The sequence below is a fragment of the Leguminivora glycinivorella genome, chromosome 3 (genome assembly GCF_023078275.1).
Source record: "Leguminivora glycinivorella isolate SPB_JAAS2020 chromosome 3, LegGlyc_1.1, whole genome shotgun sequence".
NCBI classification, from domain to species: Eukaryota; Metazoa; Arthropoda; class Insecta; order Lepidoptera; family Tortricidae; genus Leguminivora; species Leguminivora glycinivorella.
In genome coordinates this window covers 1,727,137-1,753,656 of record NC_062973.1, presented here as the reverse complement: position 1 = coordinate 1,753,656, position 26,520 = coordinate 1,727,137, and the positions used below count along the sequence as shown (strand labels likewise).

The window sequence follows — 26,520 nt, the reverse complement described above, 5'->3', positions numbered from 1 at the left end:
TTTTGGTCTTGTTGCTTGTTGTCATATAAATGACAACAAGCATAAAGAGGAATAGGAAGGTAATAAAATAATAAGTGACTTGTGTATTTTGCAGTAATGCGCTGATGATGATGACAAATAAAACTTAGCATTAAAAGCTACATATCTGTAAATCAGGACCTACCTACAAAAATCTTTATGGAAAACGTATATAGACACTGTAGAGCTGTCTTAGGAGCTTTTTAATCCTACCTGTACCTGCTTTTATTGATTTGATTATTCAAAGGTATAACTTCTAGATGAAGGTTAATGCAGTTGTATTACAAGGCGAGCTTTCGACTCACAATGTGTACTTTCTCGTATGTGCAAAACACGCCAATAGTGGAGTTGGATCTATTTCTATCCATCTCTAGTAATTATAATGAAAAGCTCATTTGTCCTGTGGGTACAAGGTCTGCAATTTATTCAATTTTAGCATAATCCATCCTGATTAGGTGTCATTGTTCAGAAAGATTGGGGGAAAACCGTGTCATCAACATTTCGATCTTTTCATCTGTAATCACTAATCATCCGATGTTCGTCAGTAGAAGAACCTTATACCCTGGGCCTGCTGAAGATCTGAACATCGTGACCCCGGATTTGGTTAGCTTAGCAACCTCAAGGCTACACTACAGTTTATTGCTTTTAATATATATTTTGCCACACAATTAAAGAAAAAGAAGAACCTAAAGCTCATGTCGTGTAAATACTCACATATACGAAATTACGCTACTTAGTTGTCTGTACTCTACAATATATTATATAATCTGTGACTCTACAAACTGGCTAGAGTTCTCAGAAGGGTCAGGTTGCGTTTGCTTTCAGCTTTCACACTTGGCCGCACATTACACATTAACGGGTAAACGGATTGCTCGTCAATGTCCGTGACTGCTCATCTTTTACCACTTTTTGAAGGGTGCTTTTAGCGGATTTGACGGTAAAATAAATTAAATATTTTAGTTATACATATCTACATTTAAACGTCTATTAATAAATGTAATGTAATGCTTCTTAACATTACATTTAAAAACTGGAGTCTTAGGTTTTTTTAAGTAGGTAACATTTCCAAACTCCCTAAATGACTTCTGAATAGTGAAAGCTTCTGCCCTAAAACGAGGGAATGTCAATATCTACTTGTTCTTTTCATAAAACTTTTACATAAATGCTGACATTGCCAGTGTTGCCACCTTTTTAACTTCAAATGGCGTCTGTAGAGTTACCTTAGTCAATTATAATATGAGTCCAAGTCAGAGTCTTGTCAAATGTCCTAATTTTCATAATAACGAAATTTGCTTGTATTTTTACACGAATAACAAGTCTAAGCATAATTATGGCAGCAAAGAGGGACTTTATGATTGTAAATGTAAATGTCACATATCGTCTGAGCTTAGCAGTAAACAAATTTTTGGCAACCCTAGACAAATTTTTGCATGTTTTTTTTTAATACAAAGACGCGTCTAAATTGAATCGTGATCAAACCAGCCAGCTTTTTACACACTGCCTCATGCAACATTGTTGACTTATGATGAATTTAGTGATATCACATCATTCACATCACTTAAAAGGTAAACACATTAACACATAAAGCATTTTGCAGTGAGTCTTAATTTAATAAACACATTATCATACATGTGTATGAAATGGGAAAAAATGCACTAGTGTTAGTGATTAATTAAATATCGACGAGTGTTATCGATAAACTTATTATCGAGTTAATTTTAGTGATAATATTAAAAATGTGAGTCTTTCTTGAATTGAACGCTATTAATTATCAGAGTTAGTTTTTTGTTACTTTTAAACCGTTTTAATTTTATGCTTATCGCAACCATAACATCAAAAACCTGGCATGGGCTCTAATCACTAAAAAACATTGAATGTTAATTAAATTCAGAATATTGTGTATTTAATTCATATAATCCCTGCGGAGTTGCAGACATAATTATTATATGTACTATAGATTTCGTACTTCAAGGCAGTTTTGTCGTTTCACCTGGGCAAGTTTCCAGAACATTCCTAAACTGATCTAAAGAGCATTTTCTTGTTTTCCCCTCATACTCTATAATAATAGTGTGTAGTTAAGATAAGACTGATAAAACGATTTTTAAGTAAGTACCAGTCGATAAACGTTACGCAAAATGGCGATTACATGATAAAGATAATTGATAAGTTACATACTTCAGACGCGTGTACTATGAAAATACTATTAAGTACTTGAACATTTTTAGGATAATCAGTTTTAGTTGTTCCCCATAATATTACTCCGTAACTGAAAGTTGACGTGACATGAGCGTGATAAATAATAATTATAGCAGACTGATTAAGACGATACGATACAGGTCAATTCTCCATACAAACGCTCTCGACTATTTCCTCCCTGGTTTTTGAAGATAGAGCAATGATTTTTTCAACACAGATTATTATTATTTTCATCTGTGTCGGACCGTTTTGATTTTTTTGCTATTTTTATTTTAAAAGACGCTGGAGCTAATCAAAAATTTCTAAAAACGGCCTTTTTCAATATGGCTCAAAAAAAGGTGTGATACTCAAGATCGGTAACAATTAGCCAAAAAAAACTAAACGGTCCGTCACAGATTATTTCATTGTTATTCAGATTCTCAAATTTCGTTCCGTTTAAATAAGTTTTGAAGGAGGAAACAGTCGAGAGCGGAACCTCGATTTCAAAGATTTTTTCGCAATATCTTTTAAGTTTTAACTGAGTTGTTCGTTAATGGACATTTTTTTTCGATAAATCTAGTTAATAACTCTAGTTTATTTAACTGAAATTCCCAAATTGAAAGGGGGACTCCTTTCCATTTTAGCATTTTCGCTCCCGTAGCGTATTAACAAACAATTCTTCTGTGCACATAGGTAATATGTTCTTATAGTCTAATATAAGTTTTAACTGAGATATTTGGTTTCCCACAATATGCCCAACCGAAAATGAGTCTACATTTTCAAAGTTGCACAGGTTGCACTGTTCTTTTAAAAACAAAATATTCTTCTCTCAAAATAGTCTTATTTGTTGTTTTTTTTTAGATTGGATTGCCAGAAAACACGCGAGTTCAATACTTTTTCTGTTTAAAGTAAAATACGACTTGTACGACGCAGTTGCAACGGTGCATAACTACTGTATGAATCGAATTCTTGTAGAATGTGACCATGCACTTGTGAAGCTCGCTGTACGCACAAAATTAACTGGCATCTACAATTCTAAATACAGCACGCTCTTTTTTTTAATACCATGTCGGTGGCAAACAGGCATACAGTCCGCCTGATGAAAAGCGGTCACCGTAACCTATGGACGCCTGCAACTCAAGGGGTGTCACGTGCGCGTTGCCGACATATCTCTCTCTCTCTCTCTCTCTATCTCTCTCTCTCACACACTTTTTTGAAGTTTCGTATAGGTATATGATATTTTGTGGGACTACCAAATAAAATAAGCAATATGTCCCCAACCTACAGTCCATCCAGCCAAGGTGCTTACAAATAATTAGGATCAGTCATGTCCTACACCCGTGCATTCAATAGCCTACATTACAACTACACGATTTATAATCAGCCTATGCAACAAGTCACATCTGCTCGTGATCTGGGCACATGGTTCGACTCCCATCTTACTTTTAATGAGCATATTGTTGCAACTTGCAAGGCTGCTAGAAAAGTATTGGGCTTTGTAATCCGCCAATGTAAATTTCTTGATTCCCTAAATGCCTTTTGTGCATTATACAATGCATATGTTCGAAGCCGGCTTGAATGTAACGCCACAATATGGAGCCCTCATGAGCATCAATACACTCTTATGTTAGAGAGGGTGCAAAAGTCATTTGTACGCTTCCTTTTCCTTAAAACCTATGGATATTATCCACATCTTTACCCCACCCTCTATGTACTAGGAATGGTAAACTATACTTCACTAGAGTGCAGAAGGAGTTTGTCCCTTGTAAGATTCTTCTTTAGGTTAATACGCGGCCAAATTTCGAACCCTTCCTTGTTGTCGCTCATTTCACTCAAAGTGCGTCCGGTCACCGGTTTAGAACTCCGTCCCCGCCGACAGACTCTATTCGCCATCCCGGTGGCACGCACCCATGCTCTGTCGCACTCACCACTGCACCACGCTTTAACCCTTCTCAATGACATACTGGCCAGCGACAGCAAACTGGATATGTTTCACAGCACGGAGCCGCAATTCCTTGCGATCAGCGCCCGTCACTTGGAGTCTATAACTACTCCAAGTTCGATCCACGTGTGAGTACCTACTATATTATGTACTCTATGTTCCGCCACACTATTTTATATAAGTGTACCAGGATTATTCATGTTTATACCCTCCTGTACGATTGACATGTTTAGCTAGGCTGTTAATGTTAATTTAAGGAATAAATAAATAAAGAAATAATAAAGAAATTAGTCGTTAGTGTTCAGAAATTTTTGACCACCTCAGGCGCTCAGATATAACTGACGCTAACCACCAGAGTGACGCGACATCATGCATCGAGTACATCGTTAAAAGGCGCCGTTGTGTCAACGCTGCAGGAAGGAAGTGGGCCACCGTCAACTGTTTAATGCACGCCCTGTGGGGACTTTTTAGTACTTTTACTTAACTGACCAGTAGGTTCACATTGCTGACCAATGGTCCACACAGAGCGAAGGGCGTCGCGAGGCAATATCCTCGCGCGGCAACCGTGCTATGTACATGTGCCTCGGCCGAGGCAAATCGTGCGTTTTCTTCGGCAACCTGCCTCGGGCGAAGCACGTTTCAGAGCGAAGGGCGTCGCGAGGCAACCGTGCTATGTACATGTGCCTCGGCCGAGGCAAATCGTGCGTTTTCTTCGGCATCCTGCCTCGGGCGAGGCACATTTATATTGGACTTTTGCCCCGTGAGCACGTTGCCTCGCGACGTGCCTCGCTCTGTATGGACCCGGCTAATCACGAAAGCACATTAAGGGCCACCATAGATTGACTCTAGCTAGAACCCTATGGGTTAGCTAAAACCCCAAGATTTTTGAATGAATAAAATTACGGTACAAAATTATACAAAACTAAAATCGTAAACTAGAACTTTCCTTTGCTAATCCGCGAATAGATAACGTGCATGTCAATCAGTGCTAACCTGTTATAATTACTTGCGTATTTTTTACATGCAATTAATTTTCCCACCCTCCCACCGCAAAAATAAAAATAAATACGCAAATAAATATAACAACCCACCACCAAAAATACAAAACTCGACACGTGTTTCGCCTCTCTACGAGGCATCCTCAGGAGCTGATGTTGACGGTCCGAAGTCCCGCAACTGACTGACTAGTTTACGATTAACATGGATTTCCGCAAAGTAACGCCTGATTCCATCGATTATTTAGAACCCTATGGGTTAGCTAAAACCCCAAGATTTTTGAATGAATAAAATTACGGTACAAAATTATACAAAACTAAAATCAACAAAAGCAAAACTAAACTAAGTACTCAAACAAGTTACTCAGAAAAAAAAAGCAATGTTTAACAACTTTTCATACACTAACTTATTGTATGAATACCAGTGGCAAATTCTAAAATGGAAAATCATAATATAAATTAACAAAATCTATAAAAAACCCTATCTACAAAATGTTCGGAAATAAAAATATTTTCGAAATTATTGCTAATGTTGGTAATACCTGTTATTTAAAACGACTACCACTAATATTATCAATGCAACACAACAAAATACGAAATCAAAAACCAAACGACAAAACTCACTCAAACTAGCATGCTATTCATGTAGCGATATTAAAATAAAACGGAACACCACATGGTTAAAACCGTGACTAACCAAGACATTGTCACTGCCGCCTATGTCAAGTGCGTTGCTTAAGTAACCAAGGATCTGCAAAACATAATATAGAATACAGCTTTACGTGTGAAAGAACTCTCATTTAATATTCTTAATTTTCAATGTATGGCTGCCAGGGTATGAGGATATAAATATCAATGGATATATTATATCCAGCTGGGTTCGACGATATATATCAATAGGTATAAATATCCGATAAAATGGTAAAAAAAATGTAACATTATTAAAAATATAGTTTTTATGTGTTTGTTACTCTTTTTCTACTAAATGTTATGTTTTTTAGTAGATTTTTCCTTATCTAAAGTAGTATTCATAAATAATGCAACAAAATAATAATATGCCTTCCATTCAAAATGGATATATATCAAAGTTGATATATAATATCCGATATATATCATAAATATCCGATATTTTGATATTTATTATAAATATCGGATATTTTCGAACCCTGATGGCTGCCATCAGAAACATTGGGCCAAAGTGTGAACAAATATGTGAACAAACACGTTACTTCAATGTAGCTGCAAATTGTGATAATGTTAGAATACCTAATAAAAATAATAAAATAAAAATACCAATGTTTGATTAGGTACTTGAATTTGGTTAATAAATTAAGTGATAAAATATGCCATGCTACAATTACTAACAAGCAAGTTTATAAATAAAAAAGTTAACATTTTCAGCCATATCTAAACCATGTTTTTTTTTGTTTTCCGTTAAATTCGACACGTAGCTAGGTTAATTACCAGGAACCACCCTTTTAGTTAAATTCACAAAAAAAAAATTTTCATCATTTTCATACATAATAAATGAATTTATTAGTGTGAGAGACCCTTAAGAATAACATTCAAGTTAGTGTCAAGTGATTGATGGCACATGTCAAAACAAATAACATTAGGAATTGGTAAAGGCTGTCACACACATGTTCAGTAATTATCTTTATTTTTTTAATAACTCAATAACCGTAAGTGTTAAGACGCTAGTTTCTTAGAGAAATTAATTGTATTTGATCTAAAGAATCTTCCCTTAAAGTTAACGGAATTCAATAAAAACAGGTTGTATATGCAAGTTAGATATGTAAGAGAATATGGAGTGAATGATAAAAAATTGTTATTTCTTTATTCCTGTGTCCTGTACATAAACAAAATGAATTTAAATGCTTACTTCATAAATTAAAAACGAGCATTTAAGCACATTTCAATTTGATATGGTTTCACAATTTTATTTGATGACTCATAAAGTTGTTGGCTATGATGTCATGTTGTTTAACTATCAATTGTTAGAAATACATTTGCTACATAATAAATCACAGGAAATAACAAGAAAACAGTACCAAGTAAAGTTTGGTCATCAATTATTCAAAATAACCTACACAGTTTTATGAATCAAGTCTGAGTAACCATCAATGTCATTGCCACACAGGATGCACTGATAAAAAAAGTCTGCACAAAAATGATAAGATTTGTTTATGGTCAGTTGCCTACCAGAGCATAATTTTTTTATTAAAATTTCCAACTAGGTATATTTCCATCTTAAGTGAAATGTATGGCATATCATAATAGAATTATCTTGATCTTATCTTTCTTCAAACAGATAACCCAGAACCTAGTTACAACATTTGTTATCATCCATTAGCCACACTTTTACTTTTAACACACCTATAAGAATGATAAGTGTTCAAAGTTTTAAAAGACATGTTATGGTCGCAAATGCACCTGTATGAGTTGTTTACATTAGGAGTTTATGTGTGTTAGTAGTTGTACTGTCGCTCGATCACATAGCGATGGTGAAATCACGATTACATGCAGCCTGCGCTCACTGTTCGTCACTACTCGTCTCGTAACCTATCTTACTCGATTAATCATGAAAAACAGGCAAAACTCACCGATTTCGGCATCTTGGCGGTTTAGGATCACTATCTGCAACAACACAGCACACTTTAGAGAAACTATACCGTCTACATCCCACTACAAATAGTGCAAACTAAGCAGGCGACTGTACCTCACCGCGTGACATACACTCGCTAAATTGTGAATAAGTTAGCGCCTACGAGCGCGCGCAGTGCATGTTACGCGCTGCAACATGATCTATTCTATGCATTTTCTCAGAATCTACTCGTATTGATGCGATGACAATAAAATTATAGTCGCCGGCGGTCGTGTAATGTGCACAGAAAAACTTCAACTAGAATCTAGGGTAACTTAATGGAACCGCAAACCAGCACTTTACACGGATATCGAACTGTGAAAATAGTGTACTCACCCGGGAAAAGGAAGAATATCACCTAATTTTCCACATAAGTAGCACAACACATAAAGAATGCACACACCCTAAACGTAAAAGAGCCACAAAAATATCGCAATGTGACAGACAAGACAACTGCGTGACGTGGTAACCGGTGTTGTCATATCTGTCAACTGGCAAAATTAGGATTACACATTTTCAAAAAAAAAATTCTGTGTTTAATGTGAAAATTTGTAAATTATGTTCAAAACATTCATCATAAAATACAATACAAAGCAATCAACATAGAACATATGCTGCGACACAAATTAAAAGCCGAAAAGGTACAGCAAACATGAATTAAGTTAATAAACTGTTCGAAACAAATAATTTAAATATGGCTCAAAATTGTCTATGGTGAAGTTATGATTGCCAGTTTACGACTTTTCCCAGATTGTCTGGGGTTTATTGGCATCACGTGGTAAATAGTTAAAAACGTCGTTGTTAAATATTTGTGAATTGAATAAAAAGTGTTTACCTACTCATTTATCCCTTTTATTTCCGATGTAAGATGTAAATACAGTAAGTGCGGTACTGCACTGACTGTACACAAAGACAATTTGATAGTATTTCTCTGTTAATGTTTTAAAGTAGACATTGACGTGACAACGTCTAATAACTCGTTACTACGGGCTGCATGCACGAAAAAGTTGCCGTCATTGTCCCGTTCCACAAGCGAGAGCGCGGCACGAACAAGAGAGAGGCACGATCGGCTCGAGTGATCGGCGATCGGCTCAGTTCGATTCATGCTTTCTAGTTGTTGATCGCAGTTGTTATTGATATTCACGTATAGGGTATTAGTTAACCTATCATATTTTCTATATCAAAATAATATGTATGTTAGCTAAACTCATCGAGTAAAGACAAATTTACGATGTGTCCCGGGTCCCGTCCCAGGCTAGTGACTGATTTCGGTGTAATTTATTAAACATGACAGTACTCTAATTAGTAGATCAGGGACATAGTGGCACAAATATAGTATGTTTTAGCTATGTTTTAACCATTCAGTGTAAAGGAGATGCAGTAGCGTTTTATAAAGGGGACTTTTTAAAGGTTTCTCAGTCATTCGGTGGGTTTGGTCCCATGTTTTTTAAGATTCGGTGGTTCAATTTACTCCTACAGGTTTAGTGCATTTGTAAGGTACTAATAGTAATAAATCCTTGAAAGGATGTTATTTCGTCATTATGACACCTCCTCTGTACTGTATCATGTATGCTATTGCAGTTACCTCCAAAAAAGCGATAAAATTTGATATCAGTGGTGTTGATTTCCGTGGTTTCAGTGGATTTTTTGACCACCGATATCAAAAAAAGTGACCACCGACTTCGTTTGCCGCGTTGTAAATTGGTTTTTGTGCATTATTATTTTCTAACATTTAATACTTAAATACTACTAATAAATAATACTTTGTAAAAACATAAAACTATGTTTGTAAGCAAATTAAGCCATAGTATGGGTACAGAATTCACTACTCGACAATGACTAGTATATTACCATGTTAAATTTAGTGAAATTGCGCGATTATGATCCTTTTTACATGACCAGCCTTTTTACATGACCAGTCATTGAATTAAAATTAAAAGTATCAATAAATTGAATAATAAGTTATATATAAAGTTGAAATTTGTGGAATAATGTGTAAAAAATTGAATTCGGTGGAGCAAATTGATTACAGTGCATACCTACGTAATTTCGGTGATTTTAAAATGTTAGATTTCTTATAAACTATAAGGTTCTAATGGAAGCCTCCACCACCAATATTTTTTATATTTAGGCTAGATTTTAGTAAATAGACTGATATGTATATCAAAAAAGTAGTAAATAAGAATCAGCACCGAAATCAGGCACCGAACGTCATCTCTGAGGATCGCCCATAGGTAATATAATATATAAGTAATTCTTGAATTTAAAAATCTTATTGTTTCATCTACACTGCTGTAATGTTTGTCGTTGTGGTGTCTACCGTCCGTAAACAGACTTTACAGACAACCAATTTTATCTGATAGGAAATTAAGAAACCGTATCGGGTAACATTCTGTATCTGTCATCGATGACAGACGTCAGCCGGTCGGTCGGTTACTTCTCTTTTGCGTTGAGTGTTGTTTTTTACATTTTCGGATCATTATTTACGCATATTTCTATTATATTGTGCGAAGAGAAGATAATGCATGAGAAAAAGTTCTTCTGAAATATTATCAGCCCTTAATTAATTAGGCTAAGTAACCTAAAATGTTTGGTTCTTTACGAAGAATTCTACACTGGGGTCCCATTTGTGTTTTGGGTATGTATTTGTGTACAAGATCCTTTCCTAAATCCTTTTAGATGTTACCAAAACATTAGCTTTATAAATAAGTATGGATTCGTACAATAAATTATTTTTGAAGCAATAAAATAACAGCTAAATTCTAATGAGACAGAATTTTGCCTTTGCTTTACGGCAACGAAACTTTCCTGACTCATTCTTTCTTACTTTTATTATTTTTTATTATTATTTAGCTTTGTTCTCACACATCCCATATTTATTTTGCTATATTATTTTGTTTATTATATATTGATGTGTGATCCCTTGAGGGTAAAAGCCTCCTCCATCTTCTTCCATTTTATTTTGTTTTCCGCAATATGCTCCCAATTATTTCCTGCGGTTTCTATGATGTCATCATTCCATCTTTTTCTTTGTTTCCCTCTGTTTCTTTTTCCAAGAGGACCTTTCCATTTGGTTGCCAGAACAGTCCACCTATTATCTTTGTACCTTGCCAAATGTCCGGCCCATCTCCATTTTTGCCTTAAGCTATACTGCAGTGCGTCTGTTACTTTTGTTTGTGATCTAATAACAGTGTTTCTGACTTTATTTATTCTTTTTAGGTTTAAAAGGCTTCTCTCCATCCCATGTTGGCAAGATAAGATTTTTCCTCGTACTTTCTCGGTGAAAACCCATGTCTGGCATCCATATGTCAAACTGGGTAGTATGCAGGAATCCATGACTATTTTCTTTATTTTTAAACTGTAATTTCCTTTTAGGATTTCTTTATGTGACCAGTATTTTCTCCAAGCTATGTTTATCCTCCTATCTACCTCGTTTTCGTTGCTGTTAGGGTCAAATGAAATCATTTTTCCTAAGTATACATAGTTGTTCACATATTCTATTGCTTTTCCTTCTACAGTTATACATGTTTTGTGACTGTTAGTTAAAATTTTTGTTTTAGACGCGTTCATGTGGAGGCCTACTTTTTGGCTCTCTGCGTTTAGGCTCGTTAGCATTGTTTCCATACCCTTGGCTGTTTCACTAAATAGAACGACATCGTCCGCAAACCTCAAATGCGTGAGTTTTTTGTTTGATATCCATATACCTTTCTTTTCCCATTGAAGTTTTTGAAATATTTCTTCCAGCACCGCTATAAATAGTTTTGGAGAGAGGGGGTCCCCTTGTCTGACACCTTTAGCAATTTTAAATTCCTCTCCTAGTCTCTCCAGTTTCACTCTACTGACGCTGTTGGAGTATATGTTCTTGATGATGTTAATATATTTCTCATTAATGTTGTTGCTATTCAGCGCTTTCCATATTGATGTGTGTATTAAGCTTTTGAGTAGTCTACAAATGCCACATACAGCGGTCTTTTAAACTCTTTGAATTTTTCTATAATTTGTTCGGTGGCATGTATGTGGTCAATTGTAGAGAATTGAGGTCTGAAGCCGGCTTGTTCAATAGGCTGGTTTCTGTCGGTTCTTGGTGCTATTCTGCTCAGTAATATTGACGAGAAAAGCTTGTATACAGTGGCGGATTTGTAATCCTAGCCGCTCTAGGCCCCAGGCCATGTGCCGCCCCTTTCTCAACACCCATAATTATAAACTAGATGCGTACGTACACGTTGCGTTGCAATTTGCGAAATGTCGTTACCAAATTGGCAGTGATCGGGGATTTGGATGCCACACTGCGGGATGTCAAGTAGAAACAGTGATATGGATACGTCGTCTGGCCCGTGGTAATTTTTTTTGATGCCACAGTAGACAAATGATCAGTCAGATCGCCTGATAGTAAGCAACCACCGTCGCCCATGAACAATGAGGTTACAAGTAAACTGTGAATTAAACTGTTCGAAAAATAAACGCTAACCCGTGTAGGTATTATATTTATAGAATAAACAATATTAAGAGGGCTTTCACGTGAAAAATAGTGAAATCGCAACCGAGCGCTTAATCATACCGTGTGTGGTATCAAATTATAGGGCTTTGCGAGTAGTTTACAAATATATAACATATATTATCATAGGACTTTTTCTAATTAGTCTGACAAAATATGAAAAAATGTCCAGAAGTGGTAATAATTGTGACGGTGAAGGCTCGTTTTCAAAAAAATAGCCAAAAATAGATAATAGAAATTTATAATCACTAAGGCGTAACAGCAATTTAAGTAAACGTTGCAGATTATTTTAGTACGAAAATAACTTCGATGTGATGTAGATGTTCAAAGAAATTTTCAGTTAATTTTAGGTAATTTGCCTCGTTTACTCTTTTTCAAAACCTTATAATAAAAATGTCGTCTGAGAAGATTCTAGTCTAGATACGTATTATAAATTTACCAGTTTCAGTATTACGAATTGTCCAAATTTTACAAATAAGATCGACTAATTCAGCGCTATACGCGGGTTTTCCTAAACGTGCATCAGAGAAAAAATCATAATTAATTTAGTGAGCTAACTTTCAAAAATCCAGTCTGATAAGAATCTAGATAATAAGATGCTCCAATTGAAACTTGAACTAAATATATCTATTAGATAACGGAAAGTGTAACATTTCACCGACTAAAACTATCAATTTTACATTATTTTGACGTTTTTCTTGAAAGCACCCTTAAATAAGCAAGTGTTGGTTATGATATTGATAATTAAGTAATTTTTATATAAATTACATATTTTATTGTAAGTGAGGCCTTAGATACTAAACTAATTTAATATAAAAAATGAATTCAGAAGTAATAACTCAGCTTTATTCAGCAGTAAGTAATTGATGATTGGATGTCGCATTTAAAACATTAACCCGTAATAGCAATATACTGACAATTAACTTATAATATAAAGGTGATACTGATATTATAATAAAAACCTGTCCTTTATCTAACCACATCAAGCCTGGAATCCCGCGGCAGATTCATACTAGCATAATGATTGCTGTCATTCACCCCTTATGCCATTCAAATCCCCAATCACTGCAAATAAGTAATTAAAACACTTAATCCGCTCACTGCAATTGCTTTACGCACACTGCTGACAAAACAATCGCAAATCGCAGACACACGCGTAATAGATAACAATAGGTAGGTACCATCCTATATATTTAACTAAAACTACTTAACTTTTATATGTCGGAGCCGGTAGCTCGACATCAAGGGGCAGGCACCAGCTCCATGGCGGGCGGAAACGGTGGGCATATCACGCACACAAGTCCAACAAATGTTTATGCAACTGGTAACGAATGTTACTAATATCAAAACAAACACAATCACTTAAGTTCCAAAACACAAAAAAATCACACCAACTCAAAGCTTTAGCATCACTAAGTTATCAGAACCGGAAACGAATCCGTGGGTCAAGTGGTACACTACTAGGTACTTAAAGCGCACACGTAAATAATCTCACGGCACGGTTATGGGATAGCGCGCGGTCGCGTGTCTCTATTCATCCATGTCCCAAATCTTAATGCCCTCTCGGCACCTTAAGGAATGCTTACAACAAATATTTTAATTAATTTCATTACCGGACCCACGGCTACGTTCGGCGGTGTTTACAATATCCGCCCCGTCTCAAAGTACAAAGACATCACTGTGACAATTCCGCTAATGCTGTTAACGTAAACATTGGACCAGGAATGTGGGCCGCCTCCATGGGCCTCAGACACTATAAGGTTACAGGTGCCTTGCGCCGACATATTATATGTAATACGATGTACGAATTAAATATTTATTCTTTGATACGCAAAAATGGATACGATACTTACGCGAGCCTATATAATATTAAGATACTTTGCTTTCGAGTTCTTTGTTGTTAATCTTGTTATCCTCAGTGATTTTTTTGCCACGATTTGCCGCCCTTAAAATCTGGCCGCCCTAGGCCCGGGCCTACTGGGCCTTACGGCAAATCCGCCACTGCTTGTATACTGAGGAAAGTAGGCTGATGGGCCTGTAGTTGCCGATGTCAAGTGGGTTTCCCTTTTTATAGAGCAGTATGATGTTGGATTGACACCATTGAGTTGGAACTTTTTCTTCTACTAGTACTTTGTTAAAAATCTTGGCTAAGGGTTCTGCTAGTACAGGAGCTCCAGTTTTCAAGGCATCATTTGTAAGTTGATCTGGGCCCGGGCTCTTGTCAGGTTTTAGCCTTTTAATGTGTTCCATCACTTCTTTTGCATCTATTGGATTTACTGTTAACTGTGTTTCTTGTTGGGCAGAGTTATTTTGTTCTTGTTGTGTTGTATCTTCCGGTTGTTTGTACAGTTCGGAGTAGAAAGCTGTTGCATGTTTTATTATAAAATTTCTATCTCTTGATTTGTACTCTTCATCCTTTAGTCCTTGTATCCAGTTTTTGTACGTTGAGAGTTCCTTGTATGCTCTCTTGGTGCTACGGAATTTTGACATATTTCTCTCTACTACTGATTTTCGGTAGACCTCGTAGTCTTCTCTGAGTGCTCTGCTGGTTTTCTTGAAAAGTTCCCCGAGTTCCTTCTTCATTTCTTTTGTCCTATTTCTTGTAGCTAGCAGCTCTGTCCTTCTCTCTATTAACTTGAGTGTTTGTTCACTAATAATTTTGTTACTTTTATTGCTATTATCACTTATTTTATCTGTATTCATACTTTTTGATATTATTTCTTCTAATGTGTTGCTAATGGTTTGTATATTTTCCTCATTATCGATGGTTGCTTCTAGAATTTTTATGTTTGTTTTTAAGTTTTGTATATATTTTTCTTTGTCTTGAGCAGTCTGCAGCTTGTTTGTTAGGCATGTAAAGTTACGTCTACTAGTTTTAGGTTGTTGCATTTTTAGGGAGCATCGCAGCATCCTATGGTCTGATGGGAAATTTATTTTGTTGAGGACCTCTAGGTTAGTTGCTTGTTCGGGATTTGGGCTAAGTATGAAATCAATTTCATTTGTAGTTTTGTTATTTGGGGCTCTCCAGGTCCATTTTCTAGATTCTTTCTTTTTGAAATGTGTGTTCAGTATAGACAGTTTATTCGCCTGGGCGAATGCTATCAGTCGTTCGCCCCTTGTGTTTCGTTCTCCATACCCATAGCTGCCCATTATTGGTTTCTCATGAGGTCTCGGTTGGCCAATTTTCGCATTGAAGTTTCCCATGATTAAAAAGTGAGTGTCTGCCATCTCGAGTGCTTTTTCCAGATCCTGATAAAATTTCTTCATCTTTCCTTCGTTTGCGCTTTCTTTCTTACTTACTACATATTAATTTAGGAGAAACCTATTTACTGTATTGTATAATCGAATTTTAAGTTTAAAAACTTAATTCAACAGAATTTTATTTAATGGTTGTTAACACATTTGCTACCAAACAAAAAATGGCGCCTAACTTTAGAAACCGGTCGTAATTTATAACCGCCCAACTGTATGGTGAGAACCGTCCCAGCGGTGCTGAGCTGAGCAACATTCACGAGTGCCCCATGGCGAGTTCTTGGTGTTGAATGTGTTAAAATAATCATAAATAAAATAAAAATAAAAAAATAAAAAAGCCTTTACATTAATTTTTATTTAACTATGCTGGTACATTAGACCCTTTTTGGGTGAAGGCCTCCATCGATTTCTACATGTCCCTATCTTTGGCAGTTTGGATCCAGTTTGGGCCAACTGATTTTTTAATATCTTTGTCCCATCTTGTGTATGGTCTGCTGCTGCGACGTTTACCTAGAGGGCTACACCATCTTGTGACTTCCGCTGTCCACCTGCCATCTGTGAGTTGTGCCACATGGCCAGCCCATCTGAATTTCAAGCTTTTAGCGTAGCTTCTATCTATCTATTTCTATCTATTTAGCCTTTTCTTCTGAACGTGGTCTAGTGTTTGTGATTGTTTGTTTAGATGAAGTCGCGTAGTTCAGTGTGCCTGTTGGCATAGGCCTCCTCCAGCTCTTTCCAGTATTTCCTCTGCCTGGCCAGTCTAGTCCAGAAAGGCCCTACAGTGGTTATAATTTCGTCCTCCCATCGTTTGAGTGGTGGGCGTTGAGCTCTTGAACCATCTCTGGGCGTAGCTTAGGGCATTATAAAATAATCATAAAACAAATAAATATTTTTTTAGGTATAATAAAGCTGGTAACATGGTCTATGGTGCACCTGATCGGTATGTGGTGGCCGCCTCAGGGCTCCCTCGGCGGCGCCATCCATGCTTGCCTGTTCCTGTTCTTGTCCGGAGGCACCTTATACTACTTCCTCCAGTCTTTGCTTGAGGGACCGGGATACGTACCGTTAGGGTGGAGACCGGTAAGTAGTTTATGTTTTAAGATAAAGGTTTATTCTTTTATGATCTGTGTAACACCTTCTGTGCCTGCAACACATACCTTGTGTTCATATTCCTACAAAATCATACCTTCTGCACAGTATAATAAAGAGTACTATTGTACAGTATGGCCACTCCCGCTCCCCGCTGAAAGTGCCACCCACCCCCTCTCGGTTACCTCACAGTTACCGCCTGTCAAAAACGCGAACAGTCATATTTACTACATTTAATACAAGCATAGTACGCGTTCACCTACACGAGTTTAGACTGTGTGCTAGGAACGCGCCTCTTTCATATATTTGATCGCCAGTGTCCGAGGTGTGCCTTCTGGCAGCTAATGAGTCAAGTTTTCTAAAATTTGGTAATTATTATTTGAATTTCAACCTTGGAACTCTTCATAAAGGTGACAAAATTATGATCAGAATAATTTTTAACTGTTTGAGGTATTGGAATTAGAATAATGTAATGAGTAATATGACACATAAATTTCAAAGACCTCAAGCTATCATGAGCCACAGAATAGATGCTGGCATAATATCCCGCCGCTGGAACAATATCCCGCCCCCGATTCGTCAAATTAAAACTAAATTTACTTTTAAACGTCATTTTAAAAAATATCTTTTAGAAAAACAAAGTTTGGGTATCCCTTATGGCTACCTGGTTGCAGATTACCGGATTTAGCTTCAGGTTTAGCTCTAGCTGTAGCAATTATTTTACTATCTATCGATCTAACAGATCAAACACACATTTCTTTTCATCATAGCATTCATCTCACTCGTTTCATAGGCAATTATTTATAGATATTTTAGGTATATAATTTCATCTCTTTACAATATTTCTTATTCAATCAATTATGTGTTATCGTGATCTGATCCGGTTCCGGCAGAATATCAGTGCTGCTGCCTCAGGGCGTAGCGTAATACTGAGCCGTGACCCTTTTGTCTTGTTGCGACGCGCACAGTATCATAGTACGCTATTGTAAAAATCTGTGTAATTTCCTGTTTTCCAATTTGCTTATTATGTATTCTAATTCTTTTTTGTAACTTATTTCTTTTGTGTATTCTGTGTGTATTGTGACAAACAAATAAACGTATATCTATCTATCTATCTATAATGCAAGAAAGCTACCCTTACGGCCCAGCCACGACATTGGTCTAAGCGCGACAGCCATACGTGCGAATGAAAAGTCTCATCGCTGTGTCTCGCTCCAATGTATGGCCGTCGCTCACCGCTGTCGCGCTTAGACCAATGTCGTGGCTGAGCCGTTATCCCTCGTTATGTGGTGTTGGTAGAACATGACACATAAATAGAATAAGCCGAGATATGCTCCATACTCGTGAACGGGTGCTGTTTGTGAAGACCGATCTGTTTCATTTCAGCTAATAGGGGCTATACTATTATATTGTAACATAAATTTTGAGTAAGATTACATTGAGGCACTCTGTTCGGTCCTTGTTTGTTTATTTTCTCTCTGACTCTTGAAGACCATATACATCTCCAAGGAAAAAAGTAGATTAAGTAGAGTCTTTTACAACTCTAAAGTTATTTTAGTTATCTTTTATTTGTATCAGTTAGTTTTTTTTTTCTAGTAACTTTGTACTTTATATAATTTCTTGAAATTAATTTCTATAGTGTTAATTTTTTTTTATGAATATTTTTGCTTATTAAATTGTATCTTGTTTTTTAATACATGTTAATTATAAGATGTAATGTTTTGAAAAGAAGTGGCCCGCCGAGTTTCGTGCCGGTCCCATAGTGGATACCCCCCTCCAACTGAGGGGGGACTGAAATCTTCTCGAGGCTGAGGCGCAGGGTTAGAGCCGGCGTAGTTTTATTTGACGTTCATAAGCGCATTGTAATATGCCTACTTGGAAAATAAATATTTCATTTCATTTCATTTCATTTCAAGCACATTGATAAGTTTAAAGTATTTATTTTTCAGGTAAATGAAAAAGACACAGACAAGTTGCAGGTTTGCACAATCTGCAATGGATACAAAGCTCCGAGGTCACATCACTGTAGTAAATGTAAGTCACAATGCATATAGACAAAAATAAAAAGTCCAGTAGATCATTTGAACTACCTGAATATGTGCAAACTGGACCCTCATGAATGATGCGCTCGATGGTCTGATCTTTAGTGCCGCAAAGGCTTTTTTCGGCTATATGGCACTAATTTTATTTATTTTTATTTTATTTTATTTCAAAACAAATTACACAGTAAATATCTATTTATGTAAAAGTATGTGTAGTCTATACATATAGTTTGCTTTTCTTCAATTCAAGATTCAATAGTTTATCACCTTTTTGTTTTCTCTTTGCACCATTTGTATTGAATCTCTGTTTGGCCCTATGGTTGACTGGTAGAGAATGCCTTTTGGCATTAAGTCTGCCATTTGTACATTTGTGTATTTTTGTGCAATAAAGTTTAAATAAATAAATATATAATATTAATATTTGACAATTTTAACACATATCATGTTAACAGTGATTAATTGACTACACATTTTATTTTAGTGGTAATTCTCTTTTCATATGCTCGATCTTCTTCAGTATTACTCAAAAAATGCCCGAAACCAAAATGTCTCTAAATTGACAAAAGCCACTAGAATAAATTAATAATTGCATGAAATAAAACTATGAAAACGGATTATGTCGCGTATAAATTTACAAATCATCCCGACGTTTCGAACACTTTACAGCGTTCGTGGTGACTGAGGAAAAATTACAATGTGCAAAAACTACCCACATACGAGAAATATTAATTCGTTTCCATAGTTTTATTTCATGAGTAACTAGTCTGAAATATTATCTCTACTAATAATATATATTATTTCCCAGGTGGGAGATGTATATTGAAAATGGACCACCACTGTCCCTGGATAAACTGCTGTGTGGGTCACGCCAACCACGCTTACTTCGCACACTTCTTGATGTTCGCAGTCCTGGGCTGTCTCCAAGCATCTATTGTAAGTTGACTGAGATTTTAATAGACTGAAGTACTATTTTAAAGCCTACGCCACGCGTTTTGAAAGCGTAGCGGAACGCGCGCTGAATGCGGCATTTTATTTACAGTGTGCATTTCCTTGCACTGTATTTTATTATTAACTTTAGTATACATTTAGTTAATTTATGCTAACTATTTATGAAAAACTGTAAAATACAGTTTTCATGGATACTGCATTTTAGGCATTTTGAGATAGTGAAGTTTTGGTTTTAAGTTAAATTGACTTTTAGACATTTTGGGAATACGGTAATTTGAGAAGTAGGTTTGAGTAATTTCAAATTTTAGACATTATGAAACTCTGTTTTGGCATTGCGAAGTTTTAGGAATATCGAGGGTTTACTGGTGAAACCCGATTAGTTGAGCAAACTGGTTTTTGAAATTCGAACTATGTGTAAATTCAACAATGTTGTTATTTCAAGGACAAATTATCTCGATTTATCGGGTTTCGAAATGAAATGAAATATTTATTTTCCAAGTAGGCATATCACAATGCGCATATGAACGTCAAATAAAGCTACGCCGGCTCTAACCCTACGCCTCAGCCTCGAGAAGATTTCAGTCCCTCCTCAGTTGGAGGGGGGTATCCACTATGGGACCGGCAAGAAACTCGGCGGGCCACTTCTTTTCAAAACATTACATCTTATAATGAACATGCATTAAAAACAAGATACAATTTAACATGAATTGCAAAAGTATTCATCAAAAAATATTAACAGACTAGGTACTCTATGGAAATTAATTTCACCAGTAAACCCTCAATATGATTATAAAATTTGGTTGTAATGGGTTCCCTTTATCTTGCAGAATATCGATTGTCCGAAATACATTTGGCATAGCAGCTTTCGCAGAATCATTTTTACCCGAATGATACTTTTGCATAATTGTACAAATAGCTTAACTGTCATATAGCATATCATTCAAATGAACCGTAATCATTTCTCACTCCTCAGGTCCTCTCAATCTGCATGTACCACGCTCTAAACCGCGCGTGGTACGTCCAAAGCGGTATACGCGCTCCTCGAGTACTGCTGACGCTACCGACGTTACTGATCACGCTGCTAGCTATAGGCATGTGCGTGGGCGTTGTGCTTGCTGTCGGTACATTACTCTACCTGCAGGTAAAACTCAATTCGGTATTATATTAGAGTTAAGCTGAAGTTGTTGCTGCAAAAGACGCAACTATGGGTAAGAGTGAGTGGCAAATATCTGCATCTCTTTCTTGTTTATAGCTTTGTTAAACTTGTAACAATAACTTGCATTGCAAGCAAAATTCAGCTTTAAACTAAGCTAAAGTTCCAGCCACAGACCAACCCCTATAGACATCCATTACAAGACGACTCGCGGTCGCCAGCCTTCCTAGTATTTGCACTGATATAAGCGCGGGCGCTCGCCGTGCCCGATCAGTAGCGACCAAGTAACAGACCCGAAAGCAGCGCGTGTTTTTCGCAGTAAAAAAATTGAAAAAGGGTATTTTGATGTCTTAAAGATGTCCACCTGTAGTGTGAAATGGTGTGGAAAGGTAACAAGAAGCTCAAATTTAAAAACAGACGTCATTACATTCCACATAAAAGTCATATTTATAATTTATTCAGAGCCGGCATAGGTCAACTTACATTGGACACTTACGCGTCAGTAAAGGGACAGTCCCTTTCATCTGGCGCGACTGCCCGCCGTCCTTGAAACGGCCAATCACAGCGCGCTTAACACATTCCCCGCCCGCTCCTCGCACCCCTGGCACTGGTGACTCGTATCGCGAACAAAATATACAAGATTGCTACTCTATAGGAGGTTCTCTGTGGTTCCAGCGAATTTGATAGCCGATACTGACCTAGTTGTAATTTTAAACGTCAAACCGTGTTTACGGTTTGGGTATCATTCATCATTTTTTTTTATTATGGATTGATCGGCGATTGACCCTAGTCACACCTGATGGGAAGTGAAGACAGAGTCTAAGATGGAGCTCACCGATTCAGTAATAGCCTATTCACTCTACGTTTAAAGAGACCGAGGTCGTATTTTTCTGGGAACACCGATGGTGGGAGCGCATTCCATTCCTTTGCAGTCCGCATTACAAAGGATGAGGCAAATCGTTTTGTGCGGATAAATGGAACACTAACCGCATACGGGTGCATTCGTTCCCCCCGCCTGGACGTCCGAAGATGGAAAGGAGAAGGAGGAATTAGGTCGTGCAGTTCTTGAGCGTACTCCCCAAAATGTATCCGGTAGAATATCGACAGACAAGCGACTCGGTCGAATTTATTAAATATGAAGTCATCATTATATAAGTTAAAAATCACTTTGCACTCTTGTGGATAAAATGAAATTTTGTTATCCGTTTTCGAATAATCGAGAGCCTTTAGTTGGTGTTATGAAAAAAATCTACCCAGAAAGAACAATTTAGAAAACATTGACGTTTATTTGACGCTTTATTGGTTCACCAGCTCCGAAGCATCCTCCGCAACCGGACAACAATAGAAGACTGGATCCTGGAGAAGGCCGTCTGCCGGCGGCACGAGGCCGCGCTGCCGGCCTTCGTGTTCCCGTACGACCGCGGCTGGAGGGACAACTGGCGCGTCGTGTTCAGGGGCCATCTGTACGACGGGCTCACGTGGCCTGTGCGGGAGGGCTGCGGCCAGTATGATCTCACGGTATGTGTCTATTGTTTTTCTAGTTTAACCCAGGAAATCTTCAGGGGCTCAAAGGTATGGCAATTTGTATCTAAAAACAGAAAGATTTTATAAATGATTTTTACTTAGATTGAACTGCATTCCAGGCCAGGAAGTGGCATCTAGATCCTTAGACGGCATTTTCTTTTAGAAATCCTGGTCACGGCACCAAAGTGTAAGGCATTTTTTAACTTTTGAAAGCAAATAGGTTAAACAAGTTCCCAGATTTATTTATTTATTTAAACTTTATTGCACAGTAAAAATATACAGTTACAAAAGGCGGACTTAATGCTACATGGCATTCTCTACCAGTCAACCAAGATAAGAAGAAGAATTGAAGTAAGATTCTTTGCCGTTATGAAAAAAAGCTAAAGCTAAAATAATTTTCTTACAATGAAGTATGCGTACTTGACCGCCACGTGAGTGGCATATCGTCTGGCGATCTTAGGCGATGACGTTCATATCATTTATATTGCTTATCATTTATTGAAATCATAACTTAATATTAATGATTACAAAAAGTTAATAATATAACTTATTCTAAACACGAACAAACGAAATCTTAAAATTAACTTACTAAGACTTACAACTACACATCACACAAAACAAACTACAACTACAAACTATGTATAAAAACTTCTCCCAATTCATCTCCCTCCGGGAAACCCCTCAAGATGCTGGCTACATTGCCCCTCTGAATCGCCAAACTTATTCTCTGAGCAAAGAAAGAGCCCGCCCTAGGGTCGCCTGAGACGCCCACTAGCCTAACTGACACCTCTTTTACGAATTTTTTCGTGTTAGTCGATCACAGATCCAGTCGCTCAACGAATACTTGCGTCGCTTGAGTACCTGTGCCTGGTCTGCGGCAGACCCAGGCTTCCGCGTAGACCCTTCAACGTGGGACGGGGCCAGCGTAACGCAGGTCGCGTCCCTCGCTAAAGGGCGACCAAGGCTCCATGCACTGAGAGAAAATACAACCAGTTTTCATGTTCGTTCAACAAGTTTTTTGGTTAAAATAGCGCCTACGTGCTCTTTGGTTCAAACAACAAGCTACTTGTCATTTGAATTGGCAATATATTTGAATCAATAAGTCGATTTTATAAAAACAACCTGACACATATTGTTTTAAACATACGTTTGGCTGATTCAAACGGATAAACCGCAACAAGTCGAACTTGTTAAATTCACAATGCAAATTTCTCTCAGTGTGGCACCAGAGTGCAGCCATCAACCTCTTGCCATCCCCAGCAGAGAGGCCCGATAGCTCCAAAGTCGCTTATTGTAATAACATTCCTCTTTCTATTCCAGCTGGAACAGCTAGCCCAGAAAGCGGACAAGCGCGTCCGCTCCCGGCTCTACACAGCCGTGGCCGACTACTCGGGCCGCTGGGTGCCCTTATTCAGCAGGCCTAGGGCTGCGCTAGCGGCTCCTTGTACAGACGAGCCCCGGCTACCCTTGCAGGCAGGGGATGTGATCAGAGCCACGAGGCAAAGAAAGTGAGTTGTCTTATGATGTCTTTATACTCCATCGCTGTCTAGGTACTTGGTGCTCTTCAGCAGGCCTAGGGCTGCGCTAGCGGCTCGTGCACAGACAAGCCCCGTCTACCCTTGATGTTATACAAGCCACAAGGCAAAGAAAGTGAGTTGTCTTATGATGTATCCATAAAGTCTAAGTACTTGAGTCGTTGGGTGCTCTTTAGCAGGCCTAGGGCTGCGCTAGCGGCTCTGTGTACAGACGAGGCCCGGCTACCCTTGCAGGCGGGGGATGTGATCAGAGCCACGAGGCAAAGAAAGTGAGTTGTCTTATGATGTCTTTATACTCCATCGTTGTTTAGGGACTTGGGTTGCTGCGTGCTCTTTATCAGGCTAAGGGCTGCGCTAGCGGCTCTTTGTACAAACAAGCCCCGTTTACCCTTGCAGGCAGGGGATGTTATACGAGCCACGAGGCAAAGAAAGTGAGTTGTTTAGATGTCTCCATTCCCCATCACTGTCTAGGTATTTGGTGCTCTTCAGCAGGCCGCTCGTGTACAGACAAGCTCCGTCTACCCTTGATGTTATACAAGCCACAAGGCAAAGAAAGTGAGTTATCTTATGATGTATCCATAAAGTCTAAGTACTTGGGTCGTTGGGTGCTCTTTAGCAGGCCTAGGGCTGCGCTAGCGGCTCCTTTTACAGATGAACCCCGGCTGCCCTTGCAGGCGGGGGATGTGATCAGAGCCACGGGGTAAAGAAAGTAAGTTGTCTTATGATGTATCCATACTGTCTAGGTACTAGCAGCGGTCGGTCCATACAACAGCAATTCCCGTCAACTTTGTACAATGCCACGTCAGCAAATTTTAATGGATCCTATTTTGTTACCAACATTTAGTAATATAATTCGACTTTCGTAAGATATATACAGGATAATTGTTATAATTAAGAAAATATAGATACTAGAGAACCTTAATGACGAAATAAAACTTAATAAAATCTCAATTAATCTACAAAATCTTGGTAACAAAATAGGAATTAATAAAAACAAATTTAACTTTTCCCTTAATTTTTGTACAAAGTTGACGGGAATTGCTGACAAGCCGATTCCCACCGGCTTGCCTCAAATTGATTACTAAACACGTCTGTCACTAAACACGTCCACGAGCGCAATGCGAGCGCGAAGCAAATCCCTTTGTGTTCGCTAAAAAACCGACAGCCGGCGGAACGCTGCCGAGCACGAACGAAATGCTCGGTGCGCGCTCGTTCGAGGCTCGTAAGTCGGTCCACACTAGACGAATCGTGTTCGGATCGTGATCTGCTCGTGCTCGGCTCGCCTATATAGCGTAGACGCACCTTTACAATATACACTACATTTCCAGGCACTGGTTGTTCGGCGAGCGCGTGGCGGAGGCCGGGGCGCGCGGGGCGCGCGGCTGGTTCCCGCGCGGCGCCGCCGTGCCCACCGACATGCTCCGCCCGCACCGAGACTAGACTACTGGCTTATACAGGTATTGTCTCAGCCACGAGGACTACACTACTAGCTTATACAGGCATTGTCTACGTCACTGTATAATAAAGAGTACAGTATGACCACTCCCCGCTCCCCGCTGAAAATGCCGCCCGACCGCTCTCGGTTACCTGGGTCATTTTTTCAAAAGTAGTCCACCCCATTTTTTTGTAATAAGAAAGAAAGAAAGAAAGAAAGAAAGAAAGTTTATTAACAGAGTTCGGTTTCTACATTTCCAGGGGTCCTCGCACTAGGCTGTGCCTGTGTCGCGGGGAACCATTTACATTGTGTTACTGAATTAGTTACAATTTTAAATAAAGCTACTTAAAAGTAAAATTTATACAACCAAGGCTCAAGTTGAAACTAAAAGGTTGAAGCTACGAAATCTTCTGTCTCAGCATATTTCTGTGAATGCAAAAAATTCCAGAGTAATACTTTTGCCTCCTTTAGACTACAGACCCTAAGGTTACATAATTTATTAATTGCGTTGTATGTAGACGCACGGATGCGATCCCCAAAGCGTTTGCCAAAAGCTGAGTTAACTCTTGGGGTGGGCAGGTTAAAGACGCGTTTCTGTGATAAGGCCGTGTAATCTTTTAGTAGTCTAATATGGGTATTTTTTACGCGATTCATACGTAGAATCGCGAGGTCTTTCGATCCTGATAGGAGAAAAAATGGCCCAAGATTTCCATACATTTTCCAAAGCTTCCATTCCGTTACCGCCATACAGTAAGTATGAAAAAATAGTAACGGAATGGGAAAAAACCTTGGGACACTTTTTTTCTCGTATTAGGATTGAAAGAGCTCGATTCTGAGTGGAAACCACATAAACATTTCCAAATCCATAAAAGAATGGCTCAACTCACAGTTACCGTCAAAAACGCGACCAGTCGACCTGTCATATTTCACTCATACAAGCATGGTACGCGTTCACCTACACGAGCTGACTGTGTGCGTAACGCGCCTCTTTCATATATTTGATCGCCGTTGTCCGAGGTGTGCCTAAGCATTACAAAAATACGAGTATATGCAAGCAAAACTTTAAAATAAAGAAAAGCTGAAAAATACACAGGAGTACTCGAACCTTCTGCAACAGTGTTGCAGCAGAAGTATGATTTTTTTTTCTTTAGTTAAAAATTTGTATTAATATTACCTAGTGAAATAGGTACACTGTTTCAATGATCAATATTCTAATCCGTCTTAAGTGTTTTCTATTTTTGATAACATTCAGCATATTCATACTTAATTCCAG

General features: G+C 38.0%; 2 protein-coding genes across 3 annotated transcripts in view; one reads left to right on the top strand and one right to left on the bottom strand.

The window, feature by feature from the left end:
- The window catches only part of LOC125242751 (moesin/ezrin/radixin homolog 1-like), an 88,451-nt gene extending 80,208 nt beyond the window's left edge, over positions 1–8,243 (bottom strand). The window contains exons 1-3 of the mRNA XM_048151680.1: positions 8,111–8,243; positions 7,734–7,767; positions 5,828–5,881 (exon numbers count right to left, since the gene is read on the bottom strand). Of these exons, the coding sequence (XP_048007637.1) occupies positions 5,828–5,881; positions 7,734–7,745 (66 nt within the window). The 5' untranslated portion in view covers positions 7,746–7,767; positions 8,111–8,243. The remainder of the gene's footprint in view (positions 1–5,827; positions 5,882–7,733; positions 7,768–8,110) is intronic.
- Positions 1,621–25,436, top strand: LOC125242753 (palmitoyltransferase ZDHHC6). 2 transcript variants are annotated; one of them, XM_048151682.1, is made up of 8 exons: positions 1,621–1,756; positions 16,420–16,601; positions 18,560–18,644; positions 19,458–19,585; positions 20,574–20,741; positions 22,065–22,271; positions 23,598–23,785; positions 25,141–25,436. In XM_048151682.1, the coding sequence occupies exons 2-8, from the start codon at positions 16,446–16,448 to the stop codon at positions 25,250–25,252; spliced, it is 1,044 nt and encodes a 347-aa protein (XP_048007639.1). In that variant the 5' UTR covers positions 1,621–1,756; positions 16,420–16,445; the 3' UTR covers positions 25,253–25,436. The 2 variants fall into 2 exon arrangements, with proteins under 2 accessions (XP_048007639.1, XP_048007638.1); XM_048151681.1 differs by lacking the exon at positions 1,621–1,756 and adding an exon at positions 10,199–10,412.
- The last annotated feature ends 1,084 nt before the right edge of the window (positions 25,437–26,520 follow it).

Bases quoted from the DNA above. Each gene is read 5' to 3' on its own strand.
- LOC125242753 (XM_048151681.1), top strand. From the start codon at position 10,361: ATGTTTGGTTCTTTACGAAGAATTCTACACTGGGGTCCCATTTGTGTT. The intron at 16,602-18,559 runs GTAAGTAGTTTA...TTTATTTTTCAG, and splicing joins TACCGTTAGGGTGGAGACCG to GTAAATGAAAAAGACACAGA. The intron at 18,645-19,457 runs GTAAGTCACAAT...ATTATTTCCCAG, and splicing joins GTCACATCACTGTAGTAAAT to GTGGGAGATGTATATTGAAA.